Source organism: Neodiprion fabricii, chromosome 5 (genome assembly GCF_021155785.1).
Source record: "Neodiprion fabricii isolate iyNeoFabr1 chromosome 5, iyNeoFabr1.1, whole genome shotgun sequence".
Taxonomy (NCBI): Eukaryota; Metazoa; Arthropoda; class Insecta; order Hymenoptera; family Diprionidae; genus Neodiprion; species Neodiprion fabricii.
This window is the reverse complement of record NC_060243.1, coordinates 32,755,499-32,769,933: the sequence shown is the minus strand read 5'-3', so window position 1 is coordinate 32,769,933 and position 14,435 is coordinate 32,755,499. Positions and strand designations below refer to the sequence as shown.

Below are 14,435 nucleotides of genomic sequence, written 5' to 3'. Positions count from 1 at the left end.
CACATTTCGTCATCAGGCCCCTGGAATAAATTTGGAAGCGTTTTTTCACTGCAAAATTTTCTTACACACATTACATAAAGATTAATTTATAAATCGTATTTAAAACTTTTTTTTTTCTTTTCTAATCATTTTCCAACACTGCGCGACTTCATTGTCTTCAACAGCCAATTATTGCGGTATCGAAGTCGATCTGTTGGATAAGAATGAATAGTAAAATTCCGCAGAATCAACTGCAGATGAAATTGACATATTTGTGTCGAATTTCTTACCTAAAATTTACAATTTCTATATATGGCACGAGGCAACCAAATATTAAATGTCACCTAAATTTTCACTTAGACTCTGAAAATCTCAACGAAGATCTCGAGCAGTAAATATACATGTAGCTTTATCGTAAACGGTAATTATTGCATAATGTCGTAAAATCTTTCTCTACGTAGAACACATATCTCGTGTCAAAGAACAATCAATTCAGAGAATAAATTTCACGTGTCGGAAATATTTACATCTCTTTTTTATCTAATGTTTCCTACCCAAATTTCCGGTTTATTGCTTTCTTGTTTTTTTTTTTTTTGTTTTTTTTTCCGTTATTGCATCTTTCCAGCAATCACGCCTTTCGATAAAGCTTCTTTCACTAAAATCCACGCCTATCGGGAAATACGTTTAAAGAGAATTTGGTCCAAAACTGTTCTGGTAACTTCTATCTATGTTGAAAACTCTTTGATTTTACGTTCTTGATGATCTTATTCAAATTGGTCTTAAAACTTTCTTGCGTTTGGATAGTTTTTGATTTGATATAATGAATGACAATGTCTGTATAGTTGTACCGATACTCGAATTAATTCGGAAGATTTACAGAAATGTTACGAAAAAAGCGAATTATCCTTCTTGTCCGAATGGAAACAGAGAGAGAGAAAAAGACAAGGAGAGAGAGAGAGAGAGAGAGAGAGCGAAAGAGCGAAGACACCTTTCTAACTAGTAATTCTATGACTAATATAAAGCTACTTTACGTATGGCATTAATAATGACTTGTGTACGGCTCTGTTGTCACACAGAGCTGCGTATAACCATAATTTTGAGACGTGTGAGCAATGTTTCGTATCTTTTAATATATAATAATTGATAAATTATCACAAGATGAATACCTAATATCGTGTTATGTATACACACACATACATACATGTATATGTATATGTATGTATATAGCGTAAATTAGAACAGTAAAACTTAACGTGTAACATATATATATATGTATATATGTATATTTATTCATATATAATATGCACTCGAAATACCCGCCAACAAGCTTATATTATATACATGTTGACTTGTGTATTGTCGTCTTTGCAGTAGACGGCGTCAAATTTTTTTTCTCACCGTCGACGCTCCGCAAGTTCGATAATTCAAATACGACCTCTTCATATCGGCGTCGTATTATGATCAGCACCATTTTTCGGCTGTAAATCTCGCGATGGATTTCGCAGCTCGTTGCGACTCAGGAAATTTACTATTCCAGCACCGAGTGAGTCTCCCATCACGTTAATTGTCGTCCGAAAACGATCCCTGAAAAGCGTGAGAAACAATAAAGTCATTGAACTGGTGAAAGGTAGTGTTCAAGTGGAATAAACTGTCCTTGAATTTTTCTTGGGTCTTGGAAATACTCTACTTCCAATGTCCTTGAATAACCTGAAATCGTCCTGGAAATGTCCTTCGATTTGTTACGGATTTTTTTAACGGACATCACGAATCCCAAGAGCTTACAGGACTTTTGAAGGACAGACAAAATTCAAGGACATTTTCAGGATCATTGGACACCATATCAGGATGTATCCTTACAGCAGCCAATCCACCGCGATGATCAACGTGACATCTTTGGCCGGCAGTCCAACCGTGTCAAGGACCATGACCATGGTGACCAAACCAGCCTGCGGAATGCCAGCTGCGCCGATGCTGGCGGCGGTTGCCGTGATGCTGAAACAGTGGCGAAGGATTCGTCAGTTAGTGAAATAGTCAGCACAGTGACATCGATTACCTGACTGCCACCAGTTGACCAAAGGAGAGATTCACGTTGCGGACTTGAGCTATGAAAATTGCGGCTACAGCCTCGTAGAGGGCCGTTCCGTCCATGTTTATCGTCGCCCCGATCGGCATGACGAAACGAGCCACTCGAGGGTCTATGCCGTTCCTGTCCTCCAGGCAGCCAATCGCGACCGGAAGTGTGGCGGAACTGGACGAGGTTCCAAAGGCCGTTGCCAAGGCCTGAGCCATGTTCGAAACGTAGGAGAAGGGGTTGCGTCGCGTAACGAGAAAGTAGATCAGCGGAAGGATGATGAATCCGTGGATGAAGAGGCCCACGAGCACCGTCATGAAGTACATTCCAAGCTGGCCGATTATCACCTCGAAGGATTTCATTTCCAGGAGCTTCGATGAGACCAGGAACAACACTCCGATTGGCGAAACCCTGCCGGATGACGCGGTGATTATTGAGTTTCATTAGAACGGAAGGCGTTCAGACCAGCGATAAAATATGCTAAAGGCCTTTTACCAAATCACCCAGTTTGTGATGATCATCATTGCCGATGACAAAGCCTCGAAGAAACGGAGTAGAGGTCGACCGTCAGGTCCCATTTTACCAAGAGTGATACCGAGCACAGTGGAAAATACAACGAGACCCAGTATATTCGTACCGGCGGCGTATTCGTGCTCGATCTTCCAGGTCAGAATGTTGGCTGGGGAGAATGAGGAGCATTGGAGTGAATAAGTACTGATTGCTACGACTCATCGTCGCCGGTTGATGACTAACGACGAATATACGCTCACCGTTCGTGTCGTTGGCTTCGGGCTTAAGTACTGTACGATACTGCGATATGCAGGCCTGGACCAAGTTCGGTGGAAACATGTTCCTTGCCAGATCCATGAGCGTGTCAACGGTTGTCACGTTTCTCGAAACTCCGGCTCGTTCGATGTTCGACTCGTCGCCGCGTCCGGGGTGAATGGATATGACGAGAATGATACCTGCGCCAAAGAAACTGCGTTAGCTTAAAGGTAACACCATTCTAGGATTTTGGAAACCTCGATTTTTTTATTTTTTTGGGTCTTGGACAGTTGATCGTAAGACACAAACCCGTGATAACTGCACTGACGGTTGTAACCATGTAGTAAACGATCGCTCGCGCCCCGATCTTCCCGCTCAAAGACAAGTCCAGCGAACCAATAGCCGAGATCAGACTGGCCATGATCAGCGGCAGGATTAAACTCTTCAGCATTCGTAGGAACAGTTCGCCTATGTAGTTGACGTACATTATGTCGCGGGAAGGCCAATTTGTGCTGCGTGCATTCCTCAGAACCAGGCCCAAAATTATACCACCAACCACACCGAGGACCGTCAGTATCGTAAGGGCGTTGTGCTTCAGGCAGTTTTTCGTTTGCTGCCGTCGGTTCGGCGGTCGTTTGTTCGGTGTTTGGGGGTAGTACGATGTCCTCCCAGTCCCGATCCGCCCTTGCTTTTCCGCATCCGACAGCGGCGATCTGCGTCAAATAAATGCACTTAATTACATGGTACCGCGGGTTTCATTGGGATAGATTCATCGTGTGAAAAGTGTGTCCATACGTCATATCGGAGGAGAAAATTCATTTTTCGAACTACGTATTGATCACCATCGAAAAGTGTTAACTCCGTGTTCGTCGGTCGATACGTGCAACAGACCCAACGACTCAAAACGAAGAAGAATTCGATGGATTGGAATGGACAGTGAAATGGATTGTGAAGACTTTTTTTTGAGGTTGTCTCCTAATGGCCAACGCTGATCTGGACTGGATGCGCACTGTGCACAGAGGCGGAAAATGCGATATGATGACGACGGTTGACATTTGACAAGTTCGCCGAGCATTAACAAGCAGTTTTACTGACGGTACATGTGTAACTCGTGGTATCAGCTCGTGCGTACACACGCGGTGGATATACGCATGTTCCAAACAGGATATGAATATCCCCGCCCGCAGTTTCGCCCCTCTGTACATCGTCTCCACACGTGTTGGCCGCAGCTCGTCCGTGCATGTCACACCCTTTCGTGTACATCGCCATTCCCAGCACAATGCCGAACGCATTGAATCTGCAATTACTGTGCGCTTCGCGTCTTCCTCTTTATTTTTGGCACAATTGGTACAATTATACGTATATTCAGAAGCTTCGAGGTGATCTGACGATGACCTATAATGAGTTGTACTATATGTCGTCGTTGAATTGTCACTACAAAACCTCTTCGCAAGGTGGTTGGTAATGATGGTGAAGTGGAAAAGAAGGAAAGTAAAAAGGGATTATCATCAACGCCATCGCGTCGATCGATGTGTATGTGAATAGTTCTTTCACAATGGCCTAGGATTGAAGGCGATACGTGCGGCTTAAGGCGATGAGCGCGATGAATGGAGAGCGTCAGAAGGAACTCCAATTAAAATTCGTCGCGGAGAATAAACGAACCACGAATGCTCTCTATGCAGCACATTTCACGTGTACGTACCTATTCATATACCGAGTACACTGTGACGATATAGACTCATCAAGTAACAGATGCGATACACGTTGCGTGCCATATGCAGAGTGCGATTTTGATGAAACTGCACTTGTCTGCGACATTGGTTGACGTCGTCCAAGTACTCACTGAAGTGGAATTCAATCACAGCAGTAAAAATATTCTGGGAGCTGGAAGTCGAATAGAGACAATCTCGAAATCAATTTGTTCATTTTGTCGATCACTTTATCACTTGTGATAAAGGATGTTTTCCGTTGAGTTGTACGCTTTCTGACTGGACAAAATGACGTTAAACGCCTTAATGATCGGTGACATGAGCTGCAAAATAACCACCACCACCATCACCCCCCATCGTTTTCATTACAATCGGTTGGAAATTAGCACGGTTCAAATGGCACGTCAAAGAAATTATGTTGCCCGTCAATAACAATAATTAGAGGATATATCCAGTTATCGAGCGTTCACATTGTGGAGAGTCGAACAATGGGAGAAATTGGTTGAACAAACCCGTTTATATACTCTCGAAGGTATTCTCATGAATGGGTTCATGAATTGAAGACCTAATTGAAAGTTGGAACAAAGAACGAAGAAGAAACAATCGACCACAGCCAATGCCATCACGATGAAAAGAAAATGATTCCAATTCTTTGAATTCTTCATACATCACAATACAATAAATGAATTTTTTATTTTCAATGATTATCCTGATCAGTTGTCGCGTCGTATCAGGTGATCAGAACCAGAAGATTTAGGCAAGATTTAAAATCCAACGAATCGAGCAAAGTTGTTCTACTCAATTTCAACGACAAGAATCAATGTTTCTGCGCTGGAGAAAAAGAGATCAGAAACAATTTACGTAACTTTGGCTAACGACAAAAGTTCTTTTTGATTGATATATGATATTATAAAGAAAGAACGATAAAAGAACCAAAGAAATAATAAAAAAAAAAAAATAAAAAACAACAACAACGGACCCGACGGTTAAAAGAGCAAGCAAAGTAAGCAACTAAAAGTAATCGATGTTCTTCGTACTTCCTCCATGGGAACGGATATATGGATAAAATGTATATTTGTACAGATATATATCTATGTATGTATATCAAGCGTCGCCCATTCTGCGAGGCAATTTACCGTGAGGTCATCTCGGGGAAAATAAAAATGTTATCAAGATGAAAGCTGAAGATGGAAGAGACACTCCTCTTCGAGTTTTCATTCGGCATGATATTGGGTTGTTCTCTGAACATAACGTACAGTTTGTAGCATATATTAGGTTGTGCTGGCCACGCGTACGTGCGTTTAGATGGTACAACAACAAACGGCCGTAACCAACTCGCCCACGTCTGACCCGACTGTCATTTCGTTTCGCTTTTGCTTGATCATGATTACTCCAACTAGCAAATGAAGAAGCGAATCATCACAACCAGCAAGTGTTTGATAATTTGGGTCCCTACTTTAGGGATGTTCATTGAGTCCTTGTTCGAGGTCTGAACATACAGTGGAAAATAATCACGGTAAACCGAAGTAAGAATTCAAATAGTGCGAAAAACGAGAATTTTCTTGTTTCTCGATACAATATCCATCGGATACAGACAATGAGTCAAGAATATTTGGGAATTATCCATTCGAGACGGTTGAACAATAATTATGGTGACTTGTTCAATTAGCCTAACAGACATCTTCCTTGCGCGAGGATTAGTCCGAAAGATTGGCCGTACCTAAATGCTTTCATAAATTGTCCGTCATCGTTCTGAGTTGAAGTAAAGTAGCTAAATAAATTTGAGTACAAAGGCAGCGAGCGACGCTTATAGTATACTTCAGAACTGATATTTGATCTCTTGCAAAAAATCAAGGATAATGAGTTCTCAAAGTCAAAAGAAGAGAAACTTTAAATATTGAAGAGTAAAAAATTGCATACTATCAAAGGAAAAACTAAAATAATGGATTATAAAACATTATACCGTAATGAAGTAGATGCAGTTAGAGGGAAAAAATTGTTAGAAGGAAACATTTGAATAAATTGAAATGTATACAAATCAGTTTTGTTATTCACGAAAAGACTAAAGTTTTAATTGAAAATAAGTTTATTTTTAGTTTTTAACGTTATTTAGGCAAGTGTATATAGTTATGGATAGTTTTTAAATCGACCCCTGAATACGGGTGATTTTCTTATGGTACCTCCGTCAGGATACATACTCGTATGTATACATATACAATGTGTATGTCTACTGTGTACTACTAAATGTATGTATTTTTAGTGGTTATGCAATAAAGAGTCTTTCTTTATGGTGGTTCAAAGCAAAATGCGAGAACACGCAGAACGAAAGCTTTGGTGAAAAATGAATGCTGAAACTTTATAAAAAATGTACTCACAATTCTGAGGCGACTTCCATAGTTGGCACAAAAGACGCAGCAGATAATGAAATTCCCCCGAGTTCTGTAGCCCGTTTTTTCCAACAGTTGAGAGGTAGACCGGAAGTTGGCCGGGTCAATTGGTAGATGCGCTGATCAATGTAGCGGGTCGATCTGAACAACCGGTGGAAGCCCAGTTGCGACAAGTAGCTAGTGTTCGCACTCGACAGAGGATGTGTGTTGATGATAGGGAGCTTTCAATCTGTGCCACCTTGGGTGGTACATAGGTTACAGCGCTTCACGATATGTGCCCTGCACATACCATATTACACGATCTCCCCTACGATAGCTTCCTGTCCGTGTCCATAATATCCACTGAAACCACTGTACAGCCATTAATTACCTCCATTGTAAACCTCACCTATATCGAGCCAGACTTTGATCCGCTATCATTCATCAGGAATGATCAGTGAGTGATGAGCGTGGGGTTGGAAGGAAAATAAAATCCACACCACATGTTTGCGCGTGGTAAAATTTTTCGAAATGGCGCAATGTACCGGAAAAAAGATCTGACGGTCGATTATCGCGGGACCGATGAGCGTTTATAACTTCTGAACATGTAAATACCTTTGCACATGCAAAGATAAGGCGTACACACCACTGAGACACACGTGTGCGTACAAAAGCAGAGGAATTAATTTAAAACACGTGATTGCGTGCGCGCTGTGAAACGCTTAGGATCGATTTTTAGAGAAAGTCTTTCCATTGAATTACTTGCTTCCCTTATAAACGAGGCTTCCAAATTCTTTTCCAAACAATCCCGGCATGTAAAGATCGCGAGGTATATTCACGTCACATCTTGCTTATACGAACTTAATTTCAATCAATCGATCGATGGGAAACGGGTATGAAATACTGATTGCCCGTGAACATTCATAACAAAAAGCAGGGAACAGGATGAATATACAATGGATAATATTCTGAACAAAAGCGTTGTTGTTTTGACTTTTGAACAATTGGCCGTGCGATTTCATGCATGATTTTGATGGGACTATGTCATGGTGATTTATTGAGCTCACCTCAGCTGGTAACAAGCCGTTTTTTTAGATGGTTAATGAAATTTTTTTTTTCAGCCGTATTGTATCATCTCTGATATCCAAGAAATGTCCCTTCATCTACCGATTCGAACGTCCTTCCTCGTCGATTGAACCGAATCCCTTAAAACTTTTCAACTATATCCACTCGTGGCTTTTATCATCAGGGACGTCAAATATTCTTCAACAATTGTAAGCTCAAGAGAATCTCATCGATCAAGCACTCCTCAAACCACAATCTCTTATTCTCCTTTTCTTGCTTTCTCTACCCCTCTTCCTCTTAATGTTTCTCCGCTTTATCTCTCTCTTTCGCCCTCTCTCCTACTCTCTCACACCGCCTTTCTTCTCTTCTGCGCAATAATATACGAGCGAATAACAATTCCTCGATTATTCAACGTACTGGGGAATAAAGCTGCAGCGGGTAATTGAAAACAACAAAGCACTGTGTTTTTGATGGCTAGGGTCGCGTACGTCTTTGAACCGTTCAAATCGACGTAACACCTGGCGGGAACCTGCCTCCACCACTTGTGGCGCAACTCTGTGTGCCACGCGACGATGAACACTGATCGTGGGACAGGAGTCGGACTACCAAGAGACGAGGTAATGCGGTTGTGCGCGCCGCGCAAGCAGTTGGATGTGTGGTGTGGGCTGGAGCTCCGATCATGAGTACGACGGACCACGAGCAGCCCTCGCAGACCTTCGCTATTCCCCGCAAATTTTTTTCCCGCCATTTTTAATTTCGCTCAGAGGTCCCCGACGGGCTGTCACCGTAAATAAAACTGGGCTCGATGTAAGAAACATGAGTGACAGAGGATGTTCAGATACGTTGTCCTCGGTGATTTGTATTTCATCCCCAAGGTTCAATGTTCATTACAGAGCATCTATATCCTCCTGATTCAGTAAAAATTTCATTTTGGCTGATCGCAGCACGGATCACTGCAAGATTTTTTTTCTGGAATGAACTTCGACCAGTCTGCAGAGATTCTGAGTCATATTTTTGTCGGGTACGAGCGACACTCGTACGTTTGGAGCAAATTGCAATGTTCAAGTGCCAATTACCATAATCGTACTCAATTGCTCAATTTCAGGATAGGCACCTGAGATAGTGCTATAAATACATGAATGCTTAGATGTTCATAAGTGGACTCCAGGAGACGATGATCCATACTCGACCGTAGCTGTCGAGGAAATTCTGTCAAAATCTGGTGATTTTTCAACATCCAACAATGTATTTTCGGTATTTTCCCCCCATCTCGGGGTGTAACATGGAGGCGCGGCCTTTTCCGTCCTTTTTCGCCAGACGGTAGGGTCGCGGCGCAACAAACTGAGTTACCATAGCAACCGGATCTCTCTCATTCCATCCTCGTCACCATTTTCACTGAAATCCTGATTAACTCTCAGCGGTATCTAAGAAGCCAATCCATCCCCTCCTCTTGCTAATTTTCCGGTAAATCACGAACGGTACCGAGAGGGTAATATCAATTATCGATTTCCACATGCCAATAACGACCAATAGGCACATTACGTACCCCCGAATCGATGAGGTTCACTATTGTCGACCGATAATTGGAATAGACAACCATGCATATTACGCTGAAAATTGACTCGGAGGGTGGCCGATATTCACGTGATTCGCGTCGCTGCATCGTCGTTCAATTTGTATTGTAATTTTCGAACGCGGATTGCAGCCGAACCGCGTTCAGCGAGGGACACGCAATGCTAGTATTTTTTATCAATACCTATCTCGGCTGCCTACTCGCTTTAATATTGATTCAACTCAGGACCCCGATAGCTCGGCGTCTGGTACATGGAGATGTGTACAGGGATGGAATAACGAGAGTCACTTTTTAAGTTAAGTGTAAAATTTATTTCAATACAAATAATGCCAGCCCTGATTCTGCCATCGCCAATGATGTCGTTATCACGGATCGCTAATAAGCTTCATACATGACCTCCGGCTCACGTGACTCGTCTGCGATCGTCAGTTTGTAATAATCCTCATGAAGTTTCAGCTGCAACGCTGCAGGCGCGGCCACACTCAGCCAACTTACAAGCTTGTTGTTGCTGTTCAAATATTCCAGGATCACGAACAAAATAATTATTAAATAAATGCCTGCCTAATAACTAAAACAAATTAATAAAAGGTATCCTACCTTTTCCACACATGCCTCAAGAGATCTTGAGACCCGCACGGATGCAATTGGAGAAATGGAGTTCCTAAGATCGGATGAATTGCCTGGGATAATTCCGAGTAACACAGGTTGTTGTTGCTTATTAATTTCTGTGCGACCTCGGCGCTGACCGGATTGCAGCCCGCGAAATCTGTTTAACACAAAAAAAAAATATATATATATATTTATATATGTATATTCTTTGGGTTTTTCTACGGGTGTAAGACGAGTCTGGAACCCTGATAAGTCTCCTTAACTACGAGGTAGTACTTCAGGCGATCAAAACATTTCGAGGAAGTCATAGGGTGACTTTTTTTCCGTGAAATATGCGCTGACCCAATTCGTCAAAAGCGCTGCGTCAGGCCTGTGCTGAGGGCTACCGGTGCCTCGAGTAATCCCTCGAGACTATCTCGGGCGGTATATGGGATGCATGGATATGAGAACGGTTGTTGTAGAGTTTTCGAACCAATTCTAGGATAACCGAGGCCGAAGTAAAGTTTTGAGCAACGAACGCCAGCACAGCCGGAGGGTGCGAGAAATCGAAATCCGTTTGAACCAAAGAATACTCAACGTGGTTGCCACTTGCATCGGCCTTAATCGCACCCAAGAGCGGGATTGCGAGGCGTCCGTTGGCTGATTGCTCGTTCGATCTGGCAGCCTCTTTCTCTGAACGAGGCTAAAACGGAGACAGCGATCAGGGGAGAGGACTCCCGGAAAACCAGTGAGTGAGGCGGAGGGTAAAAGCCAGAAACAAAAGAGCGTACGAGCTTAGCTGATATTGTCCGACAAAAAGCTCGCGCTAATGTGACTCTCGTTTGTTTTTTAAGAGGGCTTCTACGACCGAAGCTTCTACCGGGGGACTCGCCTAGCAAACCAACGCCAGCTCTTCCACCGTATTTTCCTTCCTCTTTCAATGTTAACCTACATCCGCTCCAAACATTCAACGTCAAGTGCGTAGGCTGCTTTCGAATAGTGACAGCACCATGACCCTGCAGGTACGTACGAATCAGCGATAGTGAAAATTAAGCGACAACGCCGAATACGCCCGAGGGATGGGGGAAATATATTAGTAATGGAAAATTTTTCTCCTCACCAGACTTCCATCCATTGAAGTAAAGTACTGGTACGCTATAACTCATGGACCACAGAACGTGGTGAAGTGTGATCAGCGGCCTCTCGTCTTTCGAAGCCGCCTCAAAAGGGTCCTTGGCCAACCTGGTATCCAAGTTTTTAGCCCAATAATCGTTGTCGGTACCAGTTGGTGGCTCGTCGATTGGATATTCGCACGGGACGTACGTTTTCACTTGGCGTGAAAGGTACGCCATTCCGGGTGCGCCCTTCGTGACGATCGGTAATCGTTAAAACGCTGATTGATTATCGGTGTAAGAAACTCAAATATTCAAGTTTTAGTGCTTAATTACGTATTCCGAAGTACAAGAAATACTTAACGGTTGTTCACATTTGTATAATATCAAGTTTTTATCTAAATTCTTTTTTTTCATCACCTTATCGCCGACGAGTTCCCAATCATCGTGAATCTTGTCGGAAACCTTTAACAAAGCTTGAGCATCTTTGATAAAGGTTTCCCACGTGACGGTACCGATTCCATCCATGGCCAGAAATGATGACACGTGATTTGCGACCTTGTGAAAACGAAAACGACTTCAACAAGAAGAAAGACCGGGGAAAAACAAAACAAAAAACAGCTCCAAATTTGCAAAGTGGCTGTGGAATCACGATATAATAGAAATCTGTGCTGGTGGGTGGAAGTTTGTACCTACCAACGGAGTTCGGAGTCAACGTCGATACGCCGCGCTGCTTCAACTCGAGATGTCGCTTTTAGTGTCAGCTTCTATCGGAGGTTCCATCTCCAGAGTCACCTTTCAGGAATAGTGTATTACTTTTGCAGCTGAAAAATATATTCAAGTATGTAAACAGAAACAGGGGCATTGAAAGAGTACAAATAACGTAACGGCGAGCAACTGGCTAAGTCAGAGAAAAACTTTCCAACGTAATATATCGAAGCCCAGAATATCCTTGTGGAGAGGGCAGAGCTCAGCACTTAGACATTACGATCGTCAAACATGGCCGCGAAAGTAGCACAGCTTACCAACTGCGGCGAGACGGGCTGAACGGCTCGCAGCTCAACACCCAATACCCTTCATTGTCTCTATCTTTACGCTTGATAACGCTGTCGGTGCCATTTTACATACACCGAAATTCATTCTGTCCAATGTATCCTTGAAGGCGAGGCTTTTTCGAGAGCAGCGAGGATTCCTCGGCCAATATCTTATTCACACACGTGTTTGCGCATTGTAGACAAAGGAAGCCTTATCACGTAGCTGGTAGAATCTCGCATCAAAGTTTCATGTCCAAATTTTGCAACAGTCAGACAGTCTGAATTTACGATTAAAAAAAAAATAGCCCTTCCCGACTCGAAACCTGCGGGTACTTTTACTATTTTCAAGCTCATCCTGTTCGCTAATATCACCGATGCGTTCTAATCTCGAAATAGAACCTACATAGATAGAAATATCGTACAATTGAGAAGGTCGAATACTGCACAATTGCACATTGATCAGCGTCGTGTTCCCTGGGACATTTTGACCGATCGTTCGGAACGTTCGTCAAGAGAGCGGCCGTCGAACGACGGTAAGTATAACAAAACGGGTATTATAAGTGTGCCGAGCGTTGTTATGTGGCGTGGCTGCACAGTACACAGACGCAGTTGGGCACACGGATTGATGGACGTCGTTCTTTATTGACGGGTGGAAGTTGACATGAGAAGAACAGCATCGAAGACAACTACGGCGTTGAGCTGAACGTCGAGAGGCTCGTGAAAAAAAAACCGACGCTTATAAGTTCGCAGGTGAAAATATTTCCTCCAATGGGGGCCCAGGAAGAATTAATAAATTCCAAATTTTCATGGAAATCGGGCTTTTCCATTTGTAGTTACTCCAATAACATTCGTCGTCATTTCTACCTCGATGAAGAATTTACAAAACGGGGAAGCTGCACAGCCACAGGCACGGCAGTAGTACCGCACAGTTCTTCCCCTCTTTTATACCGACTATTCAACTTCGGCTGGCTCCGGCTGGGCTCGGACGAAATCGAACCCCCACCCCGTACCCGCGCCGGTAAGTACGGCGATGTGTGGGTAGTGACTGTACCTTTGTGTGCAGGCCGATTTCCAATGCCCCTCAAGCTTCAGGGGCGTGACAAGGCTCGACGAGCCGGGCGCGTATCTGGGGGCCCGATAAAAATTGTCGATGTTAAAATTTTTCGACACACGTGGACGGAAAAATGTTATTCGGATTGTCTCGGGAGCGGCAAGAATATAGGCGAGAAGACAAGACCGAGTAAAGACTCTGCGAATTTATCGCCGATCGGTTTTCTCGCTAAATCGAAACTACGCTGGGTCAGAACGGAGTTCTCGGTAATGGTCGAAGGGAGCTTGTCGCGAGGACGTACTTAACTGTAAACGAGGGTAACGGCACCCCCCGTTTATGCGCAGCTGCTTATCGCTCAGGTAGTGCTAGGCTGGGTTGGTTTGTGTGCGCGTAGCTCTTTGCGCTTGCTCGCTAGGTGTACGTGTACGACACTGCTGGCCCCCCGTTTGAGCGTGTGGTCGTTACCCGAAGGCAAGAGTGTACGTGTGCCGAATGACGCGGCTGCGAGTCGTACGTATAACGTCGAGCGACGGGGTGAACTGAGCAACTTTAGAATCCATGGTATAGACTAGACCGTCGAGTAGTAAGGAGAGTGAGCGACGGTAGACCGACAGACAAACAGACGTGGTTATATTAACGGTTAACAAAACACGGGAACTCGCGACTCGGAGCTCCGAAATACGCATATTGATATTAAAATGAGCGAAGAAGCGGATGGATAAATTCGGTGCTACGGTGTAAATACAGTAGGTGTATGTATATTGTTCGATGCGCGTGTGTGACACACAATCGCCGAGTTATATCAGAGTGAAAATACGTGCACGTAGTACTGTACTTATGTATTGTAGTATGTATTTATGTACTACTGTAATGAATTGTCGCGGGCACAACATCGCTTAGCGGAAAGTTATACCGAGGAGGCCCCGCGACACCCGGGAACAGTTTTGAATAATAACGGACACCTACCAGAGAAACAAGGGACCGAATTTCTAGCATGACGCGCCACTGGGTTGAAGAGATCGCGAGCGTTGCTCGGCCAGAGTCATGCAGCAGCGGGAACAGCACCGTCACTATCACCAGCAGCAACACCATCAGCGGCCCCAAATCCAGCGGTCAAATATA

At 43.6% G+C, this 14,435-nt stretch overlaps 2 protein-coding genes across 7 annotated transcripts; both read right to left on the bottom strand.

Annotated features, from left to right (window-relative positions):
- Positions 1–431: 431 nt before the first annotated feature.
- Positions 432–8,615, bottom strand: LOC124183270 (excitatory amino acid transporter 1-like). Of its 3 annotated transcripts, none has more exons than XM_046571550.1 (8): positions 7,958–8,615; positions 6,900–7,262; positions 3,125–3,528; positions 2,821–3,015; positions 2,546–2,729; positions 2,033–2,461; positions 1,837–1,971; positions 432–1,563 (listed from the first exon to the last, which is right to left on the bottom strand). In XM_046571550.1, the coding sequence occupies exons 2-8, from the start codon at positions 6,917–6,919 to the stop codon at positions 1,419–1,421; spliced, it is 1,512 nt and encodes a 503-aa protein (XP_046427506.1). In that variant the 5' UTR covers positions 6,920–7,262; positions 7,958–8,615; the 3' UTR covers positions 432–1,418. The 3 variants fall into 3 exon arrangements, with proteins under 3 accessions (XP_046427506.1, XP_046427507.1, XP_046427508.1); XM_046571551.1 differs by having other exon boundaries at positions 6,900–7,253; XM_046571552.1 differs by lacking the exons at positions 6,900–7,262; positions 7,958–8,615 and adding an exon at positions 3,611–3,806.
- Positions 8,616–9,816: 1,201 nt separating this feature from the next.
- Positions 9,817–14,416, bottom strand: LOC124183276. Of its 4 annotated transcripts, XM_046571576.1 has the most exons (7): positions 14,280–14,415; positions 13,314–13,388; positions 11,925–12,052; positions 11,649–11,786; positions 11,237–11,480; positions 10,126–10,294; positions 9,817–10,036 (listed from the first exon to the last, which is right to left on the bottom strand). In XM_046571576.1, exons 4-7 carry the CDS (start codon positions 11,754–11,756, stop codon positions 9,904–9,906), a joined length of 654 nt encoding a protein of 217 aa, XP_046427532.1. In that variant the 5' UTR covers positions 11,757–11,786; positions 11,925–12,052; positions 13,314–13,388; positions 14,280–14,415; the 3' UTR covers positions 9,817–9,903. The 4 variants fall into 4 exon arrangements, with proteins under 4 accessions (XP_046427532.1, XP_046427531.1, XP_046427534.1 ...); XM_046571575.1 differs by lacking the exon at positions 13,314–13,388 and having other exon boundaries at positions 14,280–14,416; XM_046571578.1 differs by lacking the exons at positions 13,314–13,388; positions 14,280–14,415 and adding an exon at positions 13,615–13,635.
- Between the last annotated feature and the right edge of the window lie 19 nt (positions 14,417–14,435).